The 18,409-nt window shown below is 40.7% G+C and overlaps 1 protein-coding gene across 1 annotated transcript; it reads right to left on the bottom strand.

The window, feature by feature from the left end:
* Positions 1-2,441: 2,441 nt before the first annotated feature.
* NEK3 (NIMA related kinase 3) lies at positions 2,442-14,191 on the bottom strand. The gene is made up of 14 exons (XM_072134483.1): positions 13,976-14,191; positions 12,193-12,314; positions 10,732-10,825; positions 10,517-10,614; positions 9,922-10,005; positions 9,528-9,595; positions 8,561-8,647; positions 7,262-7,316; positions 6,070-6,270; positions 5,903-5,987; positions 5,183-5,308; positions 4,722-4,856; positions 3,738-3,867; positions 2,442-2,801 (listed from the first exon to the last, which is right to left on the bottom strand). The coding sequence occupies exons 2-14, from the start codon at positions 12,307-12,309 to the stop codon at positions 2,723-2,725; spliced, it is 1,359 nt and encodes a 452-aa protein (XP_071990584.1). The 5' UTR covers positions 12,310-12,314; positions 13,976-14,191; the 3' UTR covers positions 2,442-2,722.
* Between the last annotated feature and the right edge of the window lie 4,218 nt (positions 14,192-18,409).

Below are 18,409 nucleotides of genomic sequence, written 5' to 3'. Positions count from 1 at the left end.
CCAGGAATTGTTTGCCTAGACTGTAAACCATTGTATCGACCACTGAATGTGATAACAATTTTATATTTATTTTATATATAACTATTACACCACCTCCACACCATGTGGACCTAAGTTTGCAGGTTTTTATGCAATACTACGCCAGGTTGTACCGAATCGTTTTTTCCTGGGGGCCTTTGGGTAGGGGACCTTTTTGGGGTCCTGGTCTTTATTACACACTAGCATTTGTATAAATTTCCTCTTTTGCTACTTAGCACTTTGGACATTACTTTGTGATTAGATTCAATACCATAAACCTATTTTTAAAGACCCTAGGGTCTCACTAATGCTCATTTACCACTTATTGAACTTTGCTTTTATTATTTTCATAAAAAAGTATACATTTCCACAGGGCAATATAAAAAGATGCAACATACCGAATTTTTCGGACTATAAGGCGCACCATCAATAAATGGCTGTTAAAATGCTTAAAAAGGTTCATATATAAGGAGCACCGGATTATAAGGTGCACCTGATTATAAGGATGAATGATCAGCAGGTGGCAGACCTATGCACAGTTCAAGGCAGCTGTTGTCTGTAAGTAGGGTTCATATATAAGGCACACTGGACTATAAAGGCGCACCTTTGATTTCTGAGAAAGGATTTTTTGTGCGCCTTATAGACCGAATAATATGGTAATCGTTGTACAATTGACTACTGGATCTACATATAATGTTTATTATGCCAATAAGGTCTAATTATGTAGGATTTAGTATAGATAGGATCCCATAGTAATGTGGATACACATCACTCCTTGGACATTCCCAGAATTTGGTGTATTAGCTCAACCCTATCATTTCCTCAAAACATTGTGTGATACCCCACTAGAGATCTCTTCATACTGACTACACTTGTCAGGGTTACATTTCCCCAGTAGAGGTCCTTCAGAGCTTATTTATCCAGATCAGAGGTACCAATACGTCCAGCAGGTACTTAGTGAGGTTTTACAAATTATATTCAAGCTTATCCTATGTCAGTGTAAGAGGTGGTCTGTTAGGCTCACAGATACCTCTCTTATGGAGTAACAACACATCCCCAAGTATACTTCTATATACTAGAGCAACAATTGATTCATCCTCTAGTGATGGTGGCCCTGTATATACACTGCTTGGGAGCAACCCAATTGGCAAGCTAACCTTGTATCTAACCTAAATACCTATCCTGGCTAATGATGTAATGTGAAACCCCCCTGTGGGCCGACGGAGACTGCAGAATAAGAAAGGAAAACATGGACAGCGCCCCTAGTGCAGTATGATAATTGTGGGGAGCAGTGAATGGTTAGTAAAGCTGCTCACCTGGAGACACCCTGTGTAAGGTTTATCAAAGTTAAGGAGGACATCAAGATCAAGTGGTGGCTGGACTGCTGCATTGTCCCGGAGCAGGTACAGGGAGGTGCCGGATGTGTGTACAGTAAATAAATGTATTAAAAAAGGGAATAGGTTGGAAACGCTGTCAATGATGTAACAAGTTCATCAAGATGACTTCAAAGCAGTAGTAATTTTGGTATAATTGGGCTACGCGTTTCGGGAGTGAACCACCCCCTTCATTAGGGCCATAAAATACTAAAAAGGGCATATACGTATGTTAAATATATGTGAGAAGTAGCATTAAGAGTTAAAATAGAGAGGCTAAAGAATTTATTTTTCTAACTCTGTATACAGACATATCTTCTTATGTTATATCCATTTTAACTTTTTATGCTTGTTATTTCACGGACAGCGCGTACAACCTATACTCGTTTTTTTAATACATTTATTCAATGGGACTGCAGAAGGAGACCTTGAGTCCTGTCTGGCGAACTCTGAGCCAGGGTGCCCACTGAGAGGGCTCTGTCACCCGTGCCATAGGTTTGCTACCAGCATCCCAGGGTCTCTTTTTCTAAAGAAAGCACATTTGAGTCATTCATCTTTTGTGCAGATTTGCTGAAAATAAAAGTTTCAGGGGGAGATTTATCTTAAGTGTATGAAGTAAAATTGTTCCAGTTGCCCATGGAGAGCTCAGCTTGAATTTTATAAAAAGCTGTGGGAAAATGAAAGCTGAGCTCTGATTGGCTATGGGCAACTAGAACAGTTCTGCTCTCAGATACTCCTTCAATGTACTGACAATTATGTGAGGTTGATGTATAAATAAATAAATAACTTGAAAATAAGCAAACAAATCCTTCCACCGGCTTTACCTTGTTTTCATTATTCTATTGCCACTTGGGTAATGTAATCTCAGCCTGGTCCAGTAACATCTATCTCACTTGCTCTACGGATTGTACCCCCCCCCCCCCCCCCAGCTCTCAACAAGGGAAGAACACGAACTTATATCACTAGTTACTACATATTAATAGGCTGCTCATATCGGATGGTCATCATGAAGAGGCTCACAGTCTTACTGAATTGCACTTCCATTTCCGTCCAGTGTTAAGGTCAAAATAAATGATCCGTACAAGGCTCAGGGGAATAGATCTTAAGTTAAAAAAAAAAAAAAAAAAAAAATCAATGGGACCTATGGTTAGGTCATCAACATCATTAACATGGAAAATCCCTTTAAAAATAGATTTTTGTGTATTCAGATATAGTGTAAAAGCCAACAGATTTTTATTCTAAAAAAGCCTGTTCTGTAGTGTTACTTTCAGAATTTCATCATAAATAATAGTTATTCTAATGTGATTCATAAAAAAAAGTCTTCATGGTAGTTAAGTTCTCTCTATAGAATCTGTCACTTTCTGCATTTCAGAGACCCAGTCTGGATCCACAGAATCGTCCTCAAAATCCCTGCAGAGTGGAGAAGAAAAAAAAAATACTTTACTGTCAATATTATAGACTTAAGTTACGTTGAAATACAGTAATCCTAAAATTAATTGGGAATAGAGAGTTTTACTTTATTAGGAAGGAAAACCATTTCTAGTTGACTGGGTAAAATAGTTTTTCCAGATGTATGCTCCACGGAGTCATGGGACATGTTTCCCATGGTCTGCTCAGATCACAAGGTAACACTTCTGTTTCCCGGGGCACTTTGCTTCCTTTGTAGTTCCCAGCCCATTGGCTGATGTGGGCATCAAATATTCAGGTTGGGCATCGGACCAAAAAACTAAAGTACCTGAGCAACTGGGAGCCAGAGAGGTAAGTATACCTTCTTTTTGTTTCTCACGTGGCCCTGGCACCCTGGGGCTTTTCCTCTAAATGGATTGTCCAGGAATCTATACTGATGAAGTATCTTGAGGTCAGGCCAACAATAATTGAGTATGGGGATAAACACAGCAACTCTGCACTCTTCAGTTTTGCCCAGAGGTAGTTGACTCCATGACCCTGTAGCAGCGGGGACTCATGGCTATAGTGTGGGGGCCGTTCAGGTTAATTTCTGGAAAGCCCCTTTAAATTCAGTAAGTTTGGCTCATTACAGAAACAGCCAAAAGACAAATTGGTCAATAACCATCAGCAATAATTCTGCAATATACAAAACTTGTACACCGGGATGAAATTTCTGCTTCTACTTATTTCAGTAGAAAATATGAAACAGCAATTTAGGGCAGAATTGGCCGGAACCGCTCAGAAGAGTTTAATGTCTAATTGAGGAGCCAGAAAGTGGTAATCAATATTTTAGCCCAGGAAAAACCAAGACCTAAATTAACATTAACATTTGGACACTGATTTTAAGCATTAAAAATACCTGAAAGGGTTTAGAAAATAAAAGATAAATGTATAACTCACGTGTCTTCATCATCAGATCGTGACTCCAGTCTCTCAGGATTTATCTCGACTTCTTCTTCCCTGCTGTCTGTGGCATCTGGAGCTGGAAGGTTGTTAGAGAGCGGACCCATCAGGTGGTCTCCGGGGGATTCTGTTGTGCAGACAAATAAAAAAAGTCCATTATATTAGAGGTCTCTGGATTTTAGGTTTAGGTTTTTTAAGGTGTCTGTGATAAAGTTTTTACAACAATATCAAGGCTCAAAATTAGAGATGAGTGTACCCTAACTTTAAGTTCGGTTACAGGTGCGTCCCGCACAATACGGACATATTGCCGGATTGGCAGCACAGCTGAACACAAACTTAGAGTTCGGATCTGCTCATCTCTATTCAAGAGTAATGTTATACAGCCTTCAGTGTGCAATACAGACAGACCGCAAAGTAGGGGTCATAGAGCTCAGGCAGTTCCCAAATCACTGCTTGAGTGATAGGTTCCTGTGTTACATTGTAGGATATGTAGAATTAGCTGCTACAATCAAATAGGACAAAACATGACATCACAGTTCATATTATGCACAATGTATCCAATAACACTAAAGGGGTTTAATCAATACAGACATTTATCCCCTAAATGTCTAATTGCTGGGGGACAGACATTCTGGGACCCCAAATAATTGGCAGAAAGGGACTGAGTGCTCTTTGACGTCTCTATAAATAACAATGAAATGCAAGACAATAGGAAAACTTGTGGAGAGCCCAGTGATCAGACCTCTCCCAAGGTCAGATAAATAACCCCTAGCTGCAAAAATGTGATTAATGACAACACCACCTTTTATGTTTCTGTATATATCATTATCACTGAATAGTGCTTTATAATTAGGGAGAAAATGAGAGAGACATACCACATCAACATGATGGGTTGTGAACCATTTACAATATTTTTAATAGATAATCACAATAACAGATATAGGTCTGCCATTGTGACCGGAGACTAATCAATACACCTACTCGATCTATAGATGGTGTAGGTCTTAAATGCTGTAGAGAGATCAAGGTTATTCAGGATATTTAGAAAAGTTTCTGGTGCCTCCTTATTCCATTCCTTCCTCTTCTCCTTCAGGTCATACTTTCTAACATGGCCACCTGTGTACAGAAGAAGAAAAGATATATATTCCTAGTGTAAGCAGTATACATAGAATAAGGCTAAGTTCACACCTGCGTTCAGCAGTAGCCATTCTGACTTCTTTTATTTATAGCGGAAGGATATAGCACAGTAGACCGCATCATTGTTCCGCTATAAAGTAGGGAAACTTAATGCAACGCTACATGGAGGACTATGGGGGACGGAAGGTCTATGGCAGGAGTAAGCTAAACTGCGGAGGATAGCAAAAAAATCAAGATAATAGGCAAAGTTGTTCTACATCTGAAAAAAATATCTGAGTAAGTTCTTTAAATATGAAATCACTCACCTTCACTTCTGTTTGCTCCAATGCTTGATGTCAGGATGGAGGCATTTTCTAGGGCGTTGAGGACTGTGTCTGTGGCTCCTTTCTCCCATCGTCTCCTACCAGATATTGGTGAACCGGAGGGTTGTACTACAGAGATAGGAGAAACCAGCAGTTATGAAAGGTACAAATATAAGAGGCACATCAAATGAAAACGACTGTCATATGAGTGCATTTTGTCTGGGGGGTGTGGAGTTCCCTCTCTTTTAGTGGCACTTTAGAGAGGAGATCATGTATGAGGCTCTTTCCATTGGAGTTCATACAAGGTGCCAAAACAGGTCTCACTACTTCCAAAAAATACAATATAGTCAACTCTCTACATGGCCATCTCTCCACCTTACCAAATTCTTTTAGCAGTGTCACACGAAGGTCAGGTGCCCCTCATTTTGTATACCGGAATACCATATACGCGACATTGGTATTCACCCATCTTTGCTCCCATGTCATGATGTTTGGGTGCCGCACAGAATGGTATTGTGAAGCACATGTGGTCCCAAACTATAAGTTGTACATTCATAACATAGTGTGCAGCATATCATAAACTGAATATCTGAACATCATTATCCACTTCCTGACTTCCATGTTTATGCGCAGGCTCCATGCCGTTGCTTACATATGCTGGTCCCTTTAACCAGCACCTAAAGAGTAATGAATAACAAATCAATAGATAACCCCAATTCATACCGTCAGGAGAAGCTTCCTGCTGCTCTGCCAAGGGCTGGATCACAGAGGTGGACTCATCTTTTGGGGGATCTGATGAATCCTCAGCCTGTTACAAAAGAAAATATAACATTTAGGTGACAAGTTTTGGCTTCCACTTTAGAATGACATGAAGAAGAAAAAGTATTTACCTGTGTAGATGCACATAAATTCACCAATTTTAGGAGACCTCTTCTCTTGAGAATGGTGTTGACTGAAGGCCGCTGTCGGGGGTCTTTACGAAATATCTGTTTTATGAGACTCCGCAGCTCATAAGAGTATTGAGAAGGCAGCGGACTGTAGGTCCCATGGCAGATCTTCATGATAAGATTCTTCCAGCTTCCGGCTTGAAACTTGACACATAAAAAAGTAATCGATTATTGGTCATGGGGTGACGTCTGTTAATCTATTCGTTAGAGATTATAAATGGTCTGTATTTATCTATTAACAAAAATAAATAAATGGTTAATAGCTTTAGCCACTCGCTAAGATTTTGTTCCCACTATATAGGCAAAAGATCAGTTTCTTCCTCCTTTGAAAGCAATCCGTCACCTCTTCTGACATGTCACTATTAATAAATAATTTTAATACTTGAACTAACGTTTCTGAGAATGTCTTTACCCAATTATGTGTTCTGATGCTCCTCTGTTATTCCCCCTGGAAAAGTATTCATAAATGGATAGCACAACCTTCAGTAAAGTGTGTCCCTCCGCCATTTATAGCTGTTGTCAGACTATGGAGGAAGACGCCCCCAAGTGGTAAAGAAAATAAGTGATGAGCCAAATATTCTGTGGTCACTAGAAGTCAAAATCCATGTCGGAAAATCCAACAGCAGATTATGTTACACAGTCATGGAGAAAATATTGTCTGACATATCATAAAGGATGGAGGGGCTGAAAAAGAAGATTTTACCCCAGATTTTGCTATACAGGCGGTCCCCAACTTAAGAACACCCGACTTACAGACACCCCCTAGTTACAAACGGACCTCTGGATGTTGGTAATTTACTGTACTTTAGCCCTGGGCTACAATAAGCAGCTATAACAGTTATCACAGGTGTCTGTAATGAAGCTTTATTGTTAATCCTGGTTCTTATGACAACCCAACATTTTTAAAATCCAATTGTCACAGAGACCAAAAAAGTTCTGACTGGGGCTACAATTATAAAATATACAGTTCTGACTTGCATACAAATTCAATTTAAGAACAAACCTACATAAACTATTTTGTATGTAACCCGGGGACTGCCTGTAATGGTCTAAATGAGTACTGGCACCACGACTGGCAGTACACCCATCTAGGGTGCTCTGAATCTGTAGAATGCTCAGATAGAAATGCACTTACTGGGTGCTTCAAGGTGCAGATTTCATACAGAACACATCCCAATGACCAGATATCACTGAAACACAGAAGCCAATACACAGAATTGTGACAGCACACTTAGACATTGCCTCCAGAGACATAACTTTATAAGTGTTTTTCGGATGAATTAGACTCAAGTTTCATTTTTTGTTTAACAAAGACTGAATTCTGCCAAAGAATCTGCAGCCTCCACAGCAAGGAGACATATCAGCATGAAAAACATTGGCATGTAAATGAGGTTTTAAAACCCCTTCACAGTTACTATACTCTATGCTTGTATTTTATTTAGGTGGTAAAAAAACGCAGCCTCGCATGGTAACAATATACAGGTGGTCCCCTACTTAAGAACACCAGACTTACAGACGACCACTAGTTACAAACAGACCTCTGGTAAGTGGTAATTTATTGTACTTTAGCCCCAGGCTACAATAATCAGCTATAACAGTTATTAAAGGTGTCTGTAATTAAGCTTTTTTGTTAATCCCGGTTCTTATGACAATCCAACATTTTTAAAAATCCAATTGTCACAGAGACAAAATAAAAAAATATACAGTTCCGACTTACATACAATTTCAACTTAAGAACAAACCTACAGAACCTATCCTGTACGTAACCCGGGGACTGCCTGTAATGATATTCCATAGCATATATGTACATAACTTCTAAAAGATAATTTTCTGGGGGCAACATATAGACAAGTGTGCAACAGTAACACCAAAGGCACCCAAACCCTTCAAAGTGAGGAGAGGGGATAAGTCGCTATCAGTCACCTCTGGTGATGGAATCTCTAAAAAGAGAAAAAAAAAAGGATTGGTGGAGAAATAAAACTCACTAATCCTTTTCCATTGTGTATTGGACCTTCTGTGCATTTTTTCTATAAGGAAAGCTGTTTCCCTATTTCTATGGCACAACATTTTGTTTTATCAATGTATCTCTGTATGTAAAATGTATCCTTTGTGAGTCCAAGCTGTTTAGCTTCTAATAGATTGCTAACATAGGATATTATTGTATGTACTTCTCGTTTTTGCATAGGTTGGTGTTAAATAGAGCTGTATATGGGCATACATCAATGGGCAATGACATGTAATAATAATACTACTAATAATAATAAAAATAATCCTTATTTATATTGTGTCATCATATTCCGTAGCACTTTACAAATTATGGGGGACATTTATATATACGGTATATATATATAACATTACAGAATGAAAAAATAGTCATATGAAGCAATAGGAGTCAGGGCCCTGCTCACAGGACATATAGTAATTACTCTGTTACCTTTTATTATTGTACGGCAAGTTTTCCCAGATCTCCGGAGGAACATAGTAAGGTGTCCCAACATATGTGCAGGCATAGGCCATTGGACTATAAAAAAGAAGAAAAAATTATGCAATGTTAAAACAAAATGATACAATCAGTGTGTGTGTTTACATAAAGCTCTCAATCACTTTGTTTCGGTGGAGTAATCAGGACTCTTCCTGCCAATCACCGAGTGTGAGTACGGTAATCAGAACTCTCCCTGCCAATCACCGAGGATAGGTGGGGTAAACAGAACTCTCCCTGCCAATCACCGAGGATGGGTGGGGTAATCAGAACTCTCCCTGCCAATCACTGAATGTGGGTGAGGTAATCAGAACTCTCCCTGCCAATCATAGAGTGTGGGAGGAGGAATCAGGATACTGTCTGCCAATCACTGAGTGTGGGGTAATCAGAACTCTCAGGGGGACACTTATCATATGCCAGCGTATTGTCCACCGGTCTATGATAAATTGGACGGCTAGCTGTGCTGACATACAATTGAGGCCTGTGTCGGCCAACTCTGCCACACTGGTAATTTCTGCCGGTTCACCAGAAAACTGGTGTAAAAGCCCTGATAGATGTTCCCCATAGTGTTTTTTCTTGGAGACCTACTCTCCTTTTTGCTCAGAAATTCTGCGACATATCATACATCATATACCTGTATGTCATAGAGCTCCTCTCCCTCCAACACCAAATCCTTGGTAGCAGAAATCATCTGATATGATGATGCAGGGAACCAGTATAGCAGTTTGAATAGCTTTTTATATACCAAAATATATTAATAAATCCAACCTTACAAACTTTTGAGCTATAAGGAGAGTGTTTTAGGATGGACAGTCAATTACAGGCTGTTTCCACAAGGGAAACTCATGGAGTGTGATATAAAAGTATGATATAAAAGATTTTGTATAAATGTGACGAATGTAGTATGTTACATAATTATTACCTGGAGAGGACACGTGCGGATCCAAAGTCTCCCAACTTTATGGTTCTTCTTTGAGTAAGGAAAATATTCTGCATTAAAAGAAGTGTAAATAGCTTTATTTCTATACATTCTCTACCTAGAATAACAAAATCCTCTCCTGTACACATTTATGAAATCCTAGGCAAGTGGACAGGTCTAAGATACAATACCAGATACAGCCACGCCGAGGGAGGGCACCATTTCTTAAAAAAGAAGCATTGCATCTCCAATTACATTGTCATATTGGAGTACATTGGGCCTACCCAACAGCTATACAAATAAGTTGTCTGCTATACATTTGGATCCCCCATGGTTGGGACGGTTGCGTGTTCTGGATCTGCTTGGTATTGTAAAAGGACAATGTTAATCCACTAACCTTTGCCTTAATGTCTCGGTGCATCACCCGCTTCTCGTGAATATGTTGTACAGCCAGACACATCTGAACAAACCAGTGGAGGATCTGGTAAAGAGACATACAACAAGAAAACCACAAACAGGTCTATTAACTGTACGTACATGTACAGGCAGAAGTAGAAAACACAGAAAAATATTCTAATATTTATAATACTATATTAATATATTATTATTTACAGTATTGAATTAGAATTGTAAATGTATAAAGTCGAATAAAGTGAACCTAGGCGATTAGATTTCAAGGAACATTCTTAGATTCAAGTTTTTTTTTTAATTTTAAAAGGAAAACCTGTCACCAGGAAGGTGACAAGTTCAAATACCTTATGGTGTGCTGATTTAAAAAATGCTTATGTCAACATTCTGAATAATTTCAGTACTTTATAAAACTTTATTTCACATTACCTAGCTCGCTGCTAGCAGCGCAAGGCAAGTCCCAGGAGAGGGAGGGAAACAGCTGTGTGCCTGTGTCTCAGACACCTCATGCATTCTCTCTCCTCCACACCATCCCTTCCTCCCCCGCTTGCTCAATGTACATGGCAAAAAAAACTCATACTCACAGTATGTTCAGAGAAAAGTTTTCCTCTCTGCAGTTTAATGGTCTCTAGCAGATCGCCGCGATCACAATACTCCATCACTATGTACAGGTGATCGTCCGCTGTTATAACAGAAGAATAGGTAGAAAATGTAACGATGAAGCTTGGGATAGAAACTACAGCCGTATGTATGAGCCCACGTGTGTATAGACGTGCTATGAAGCTAGTATATGACTTACCTTCAAATGCCTCCCGGAATTTCACTATATTTGGATGTTTCATCTTCGCCAGGAGTATTGCTTCTTGTCTGGACTCTTTTATTGCAGTAGAAGACTAAAAACAAAAAAAAAACCTTAGGCACGTCCTATAAGATTTTAGTACATCTAAGTAAGTGCTAGTCATATGATCCAGACACAACGTTTCTGGGGCTCCATTTGTTTCTATGAAATGCATATTCCTATTTAAATGTAAGCAACTGAATAGATTAGATAGATTATGCCTATATATATATATATATATATATAGGATAGGAGCAGCAGTACTGTGCAGTGACTATATGTACATGATAGGAGGAGTAGTACTGTGCAGTGCCTATATATATACAGGATAGGAGCAGCAGTACTGTGCAGTGACTATGTGTACATGATAGGAAGAGTAGTACTGTGCAGTGTCTATATATATACAGGATAGGAGCAGCAGTACTGTGCAGTGCCTATATGTACATGATAGGAAGAGTAGTACTGTGCAGTGTCTATATATATACAGGATAGGAGCAGCAGTACTGTGCAGTGCCTATATGTACATGATAGGAAGAGTAGTACTGTGCAGTGTCTATATATATACAGGATAGGAGCAGCAGTACTGTGCAGTGCCTATATGTACATGATAGGAGGAGTAGTACTCTGCAGTGCCTATATATACAGGATAGCTGGAGTAGTGCTGAGCAGTGCCTATATACATACAGGATAGGAGCAGCAGTACTGTGCAGTACATGATAGGAGGAGTAGTACTGTGCAGTGCCTATATATACAGGATAGCTGGAGTAGTGCCTATATACATACAGGATAGGAGCAGCAGTACTGTGCAGTACATGATAGGAGGAGTAGTACTGTGCAGTGCCTATATATACAGGATAGCTGGAGTAGTACTGTGCAGTGCCTATATATATACAGGATAGGAGCAATAGTGTTGAGCAGCGCATGTGCAGGATAGGAGCAGTAGTGCTGAGCAATGCCTATATATTTAGAGGATAGTAGCAGTAATGCTGTGTAGTGCCTATATATTTAGAGGATAGTAGCAGTAGTGCTGTGCAATTGATATACTTCTTCCATAGACTGTAATAATAACTATCCCTTCTTCATTGGGATTGGAGGTGATTGGACTGCCCCTGTGCATGTAATAGTCTGGTCAACATTACAAACTTATCCGATCCTGCATTGGTTGGATTCAAGATTATGCGGCCAGATGATACTTTTTTTCTTTTTGATATGTAAAAACATGTAAAAATCTTGCAAATGGCTGGAAATTAAAGGGATAATCCACGATAAAAAAAATAAAACAAAAATAAAACAGATACACCTGTTCATAGGCGGTGCCTGTTATTACAGCTCAGATACATTAAAGGGAAAGTCACTGCTTTACAAAGAGTACAACTACAGTGGCTACCCATTACATTACTCTAGAATAATAACATTTCTTACCTTTGGAAGTCTTATTTCTTTCATTACATACTTCTCAGTGGTGTTTAGGCGGCTCACGAGAAGAGCTCTACCAAAGGAGCCCTCACCAATAACACTCAGCACCGCGTAGTTCTCCATTGTAACTGGGAGTAAAACAGAAGTATTATTAGTTATTATTATTATTGGTTATTGGAATGTACTGTAATCTGGTATACAGGGCTTTATTTTATATATAGTGTATAGCTGGTTTAGGCCAAGTTTTATCTAGATTTTTGCAGAAACACTGTAATATCGTACAGCAAAAAGCCGAAGAATAATCTCCCTCTCATTGATATTGAAAAGAAGAATTGTGCCCTATATACTGCGCAGATTCTGATAGATATATAGGGAACATACCAGGCGCTGCCCTGTATAGACTGTACCCACCAGGCGCTGCCCTGTATAGACTGTACCCACCAGGCGCTGCCCTGTATAGACTGTACCCACCAGGCGCTGCCCTGTATAGACTGTACCCACCAGGCGCTGCCCTGTATAGACTGTACCCACCAGGCGCTGCCCTGTATAGACTGTACCCACCACGCACTGCCCTGTATAGACTGTACCCACCAGGCGCTGCCTTGTATAGACTGTACCCACCAGGCGCTGCCCTGTATAGACTGTACCCACCAGGCGCTGCCCTGTATAGACTGTACCCACCACGCGCTGCCCTGTATAGACTGTACCCACCACGCGCTGCCCTGTATAGACTGTACCCACCACGCTCTGCCCTGTATAGACTGTACCCACCAGGCGCTGCCCTGTATAGACTGTACCCACCAGGCGCTGCCCTGTATAGACTGTACCCACCACGCGCTGCCCTGTATAGACTGTACCCACCACGCACTGCCCTGTATAGACTGTACCCACCACGCACTGCCCTGTATAGACTGTACCCACCACGCAATGCCCTGTATAGACTGTACCCACCACGCAATGCCCTGTATAGACTGTACCCACCACGCACTGCCCTGTATAGTTTGTACCCACCACGCACTGCCCTGTATAGACTGTACCCACCACGCACTGCCCTGTATAGACTGTACCCACCACACACTGCCCTGTATAGACAGTATCCACCACGCACTGCCCTGTATAGACTGTACCCACCACGCAATGCCCTGTATAGACTGTACCCACCACGCAATGCCCTGTATAGACTGTACCCACCACGCAATGCCCTGTATAGTTTGTACCCACCACGCACTGCCCTGTATAGACTGTACCCACCACGCACTGCCCTGTATAGACTGTACCCACCACGCAATGCCCTGTATAGACTGTACCCACCACGCAATGCCCTGTATAGTTTGTACCCACCACGCACTGCCCTGTATAGACTGTACCCACCTCGCACTGCCCTGTATAGACTGTACCCACCACGCACTGCCCTGTATAGACTGTACCCACCACGCACTGCCCTGTATAGACTGTACCCACCACACACTGCCCTGTATAGACTGTATCCACCACGCAGTGCCCTGTATAGACTGTACCCACCACGCACTGCCCTGTATAGACTGTACCCACCACGCACTGCCCTGTATAGACAGTATCCACCACGCACTGCCCTGTATAGTCTGTTCCCACCACGCACTGCCCTGTATAGTCTGTACCCACCAGGCGCTGCCCTGTATAGACAGTATCCACCACGCACTGCCCTGTTGTTTGATTCTCCATAATATGCATTTCACCAAAAGCACCCAGCAGGCGGCTTGTAATACAATCAGAACAATGATCTCATTGTCTGTGTGCAAACATCTCTTACCAGAAGAGTGCGGCTGCTACCTGCAGGTCATGCTGGGCATTGGGCACGGTGCCACCCTGTGTTGCTAGTGATCCCAGTACACAGAGGGCTGGGCTGTAGCTGCCATAGATGGTCACAGAGGGAGCTGTGTTTCCTGGGAGTGATCAGCAGCCATGCACCCTCCTTCCTGTCACTCCTCCTCCTCCTCATATGTGCGGCTGCAGGACAGGATTCATTATACAATCCACACAACAATCCTGAGAACGTGATAACAAACTCAGCTCTGCTACATCTGTATTTTCATATGTACATGTTCACGCTGCGGAATTCCCCCTAAGCTTAGGGTTTCTTTGTTATCCCCTATCCTGTGGATTAGGGATGACTGGCAAATTTAGTACAACCTCTTTAACCCATTAACGACCTGGCCCTTTTTTGTTTTTGTATTTCCATGTTTCAATTCCCAACTTCAAAAATCTATATTTTTTTTATTTTTACACATAAAGAGCTGTGTGATGGCTTGTTTTCTGCGTAACAAATTGCACTTCATAGAGATGATATTTAATATTCCATGCCATGTACTGGGAAGCCGAAAAAAACTTTCTGAATGCAGTGAAAATGGTGGAAAAACGCATTTGCGCCATTTTCTTGTGGGCTTGGATTTTACGGCTTTCACTGTGCGCCCCAAATTACATGTCTACTTTATTTTTGGGTCGGTGCGTTCACGGGGATAACAAATTTGTATAGGTTTTATAATGTTTTCATACATTTACAAAAAATAAAACCTCCTGTACACATTTTTTTTTATTTTGCCATCTTCTGACACTAATAACTATTTCATACTTCGCTGTACGGAGCTGTGAGTGGTATCATTTTTTGCAACCTTGTAGGCATTTTTGACTTTGGGCACTATTTTCCGTTACGGGGTTAAACGCAGTGAAAAAACATTACTATATTTTCATAGTTCGGGCATTTTTGGACGAGGCGGTACCTAACTAGTTTATATCCTACGGTTTCCTCCCACATACTGGTTGGTTGATTAGATTGTAAGCCCCATTGGGGACAGGGACTGATTTGACAAACTCTCTGCAGCGCTGCGTAATCTGTGTGTTCTATATAAATTATAGGAATTATTATTATTATTTTTATGACTTCTAGGGAAATGGGGGTGATTTGAATTTTTAGGTTTTTTTATTAGAATTTTTTGGGGAGATGTAGGCTTTATTGCCCCAGCATCTTCCCTTGGAACACAGCTCAAGGGGAAGAATATAGACTCTGGCAACACATTTAAATAGCTTGAAAATGCATGTTTTATTTCTATTACCCACCAAAAATTTTATGTATCTATATAAATAGTGACAGGTTATGTAGAGTAAATAGAGGATTGTCTCAAAGTTAGGAACCTCAGACTGGGATGCTGGAGCAATAAAGCATTTCCAGGTCCAGATCCTATTATAAAAATAACTGGCGTGTGGATGAGATTTTCCCTGCAACCAATAATGGTCAACAGGAGGTAACGTCCTCTGGCTCTTAGGTCACGGCTAGAAAGACCCCTCTTCCTATACATATCATAATTCATTTTTTGGCCAGATACCTTTCCATAACATTTCCATTCACCTCTCTGCTGTTACTTATGTTAAAGGCCACAGTATCAGAGAGCAATGTAATAACTTCCAAAATGTTAATATGGTTAATATGATTACCTTATATACAGTACTCGAGTATAAGCCTAGTTTTTCAGCACAAAAAAATGTGCTGAAAACCCACACTCGGCTTATACTCGAGTAAAAAAAATATAGGGGCCTCGGCTTATACTTGGGTCGGCTTATATTCGAGTATATACGGTAGTATGTATGCGAGTGGGACATCATGAGGGAAAAGATAGAAGAAAGAGAGAAGAGAGAAGATTGTAAGATCCCCGCGTGGTCAGATATCCACATATAAAGATTATGAGGCATACAAAGGGTCATAAACCCTGAGTAATTAAAACCGCAATGAACATATCCAGGTCTCATTTGTGTCATCACAGGCTGGGGGATGTTAGGGTGCGTTCACACGTTCAGTTTTCAGATGCAGTTTTCAAAGCCAAGCGCAGGAGTGGAGTATAATGGGTGAGAAGGTATCCGTGAGAGCTGCTTCTTTTCTCATTTTCACTCCACTCCTGGTCTTGGCATCAAAAACTATCTAAAAAACTGAGCTTGTGATCCACCATTAGGATCAAATTTAGGAAGAAGTTTTTTCACAGAGCCCATTTTGGCTTATGGGCACATACAGAACGGTTAAGTAAGTGAAAGAAAACCATTCTATATCATGGGATTTTTCATAGTCATCCCCCGTCCTCCTACTGATCCAATGTTGTCAGTGAACACAACAGGTTCTAAGTGGACCACTAATCAGTTAAACAAAAAATTGAAGTGTGAAAAGGCCCATTAAAAAGAATGGGTCACTAACGCATCAGTGACAAATTATGTCCATCTGCAAAAATGTGTTCTGTGAAAAAATCACAAATGTATTAAGTTCTGTTTGCATTTTATCAAACTGTTATTTATTTAACTAGTGAATATTATATTGTATTTGGGCATAATCTATGCAAGGTGTCTTGTCAGCCTTACATATGATGAGTGGTGGCAGCTAAATTTACTCAGGTTCTGGAGAGCGGTCCAGTGTGACCGAATAGTCTCTCTTTCTGAACCTAAGTCTGTGATCTTGACAGGTTACATGGTTGTAGATTGCTTCAGGTACAGGGGATCATTACTTAGTTGTCAGATTATAGAATTGTATAAACATTGGACCCCAATCAAATTTCACCAAGCCTCCCACTAACAGCTGGTTTATTGGCTGGAGTATAATATGCAACAAGCATTTGCAGAGCTGTTACAGTGGAAATATAGTATACAATGGTTTCCTTTGTACCAGCAAAGGCAGGAATGAAGTGCAGAACACATTGCCATCATACCGGAACCCCATCATCATCACTGGTGCTAAAAACGAACAATAGCAACAGATGTCTATGATATTTCCCTCTGCCAAGAACCTTACCCGGGCAGGGACAGGGCTGTGGAAGGAAGATGCAACCTTGTGTTTGAGTGGTGGTAGCTGCTTGTACATGCTGGAGGATCAAACAATCCTCTATAGAAGGTCCATCTTGGTCGTTCAGAGCCGGTTCGCATATTTGAGTGCCCGCTTGTACCATTGTTCCAGATACTTTGTGCAATTACTGCTCCTTTCAGTCCAATAAAGCCACTCCTCTCAGTCTGTGTGTTGGGCAAAGTGTCTTTGAGGCCCTGTTCACACTTTGCATTTTGAGACACAATACAAAGGTTTCCACTGCGATCACATTAAATGTCCACAACGGAAACACAATGTTACCACAAGTCAAGACTTTAACCCTAGGTTGTCCGATTGATCATATCATATACTACAGCTCTTTCCATGACCCAAAACTGTCATAGTAACCGATTGCTGCCCCTTGATGACTTTACAGGGGGCAGCGATCAAATCCATTATGGCGGCATGTGGATTTAAATGCCTCCAGCAGCTTTGCTGGTGGGATTTACAGGGTTAATATCGGTGGGCGTTTGCCTGTATGCAATATGCCTGTGAGCCCTTTCTCAAAAAAACCCAACACTCTCATGCCTCATATATCAACCACAGAGATAAATCAGGCATGTGTTTACACTGTGGAATTGTTATGGATATGACTATATCTTCTGGTTGAAGTTATTCAAGAGAGAAACTCAGCTTCCTATACTGAAGCTATGCAGGATGGTGTCTGAGTGCTATGACCTTCAAGACAACAACATCTTTAACACGGCCTTGAAGGGGGTACATAGCTTTTCTCCTCCATACACTGCAAGGAAGATCGGAGCCTCATTTATATCAATATCTCATGATATGTTGTTCATTATATCTCTGTATCTGTGCATATGCGGAAACATGACCAAGTTAGGATAAGCCAATCACAACCAAGCACAGTACCTAAGAAGGCTCCTCCCTCTTCTGCTAGATAAATACGCTGTAGTTCAATAATAAATTAGAGAAACTTAGAGACATTGGGGCTTATTTATCACGAGGCCCTGAAATTATCGCAAATGCTATCTTATTGCTAGCACTTGCGATTGTTTGTCCCAATCCACCACTGGTCCTGATACATCAAGAGGCGGAAGCACCAGCATATGATAATTGTCCTTTATCATGTCCTTTGGCTTTGTCTGTGTGATTCTTTGCATACACATAAATATATTTATATATTAATATCCAATTTGGAGCAGAGATCAATACATTTAGCGTGGCACACAGGTTTTAGTGTGCAATCCAAAACCGTTCCACGATAAAACCTAGAGATCACATACTTGGCAACAGAGATTCCAGTAAAAATGGATTTGTCCAAATGAAGAATTTTTTATAAAGCAGTCAAAGGGTTTAGGTCTACTAACAAACAAAAAAAACACAAAAACG

Source organism: Engystomops pustulosus, chromosome 2 (genome assembly GCF_040894005.1).
Source record: "Engystomops pustulosus chromosome 2, aEngPut4.maternal, whole genome shotgun sequence".
Taxonomy (NCBI): domain Eukaryota; kingdom Metazoa; phylum Chordata; class Amphibia; order Anura; family Leptodactylidae; genus Engystomops; species Engystomops pustulosus.
This window is presented reverse-complemented; position numbering and strand designations above follow the sequence as displayed.

Bases quoted from the DNA above. Each gene is read 5' to 3' on its own strand.
- NEK3 (XM_072134483.1), bottom strand. From the start codon at position 12,309: ATGGAGAACTACGCGGTGCTGAGTGTTATTGGTGAGGGCTCCTTTGGT. The intron at 7,317-8,560 runs GTAACAGAGTAA...TCTGTGTTTCAG, and splicing joins TTGCCGTACAATAATAAAAG to TGATATCTGGTCATTGGGAT. The intron at 2,802-3,737 runs GTGAGTTATACA...TCCACTCTGCAG, and splicing joins CGATCTGATGATGAAGACAC to GGATTTTGAGGACGATTCTG.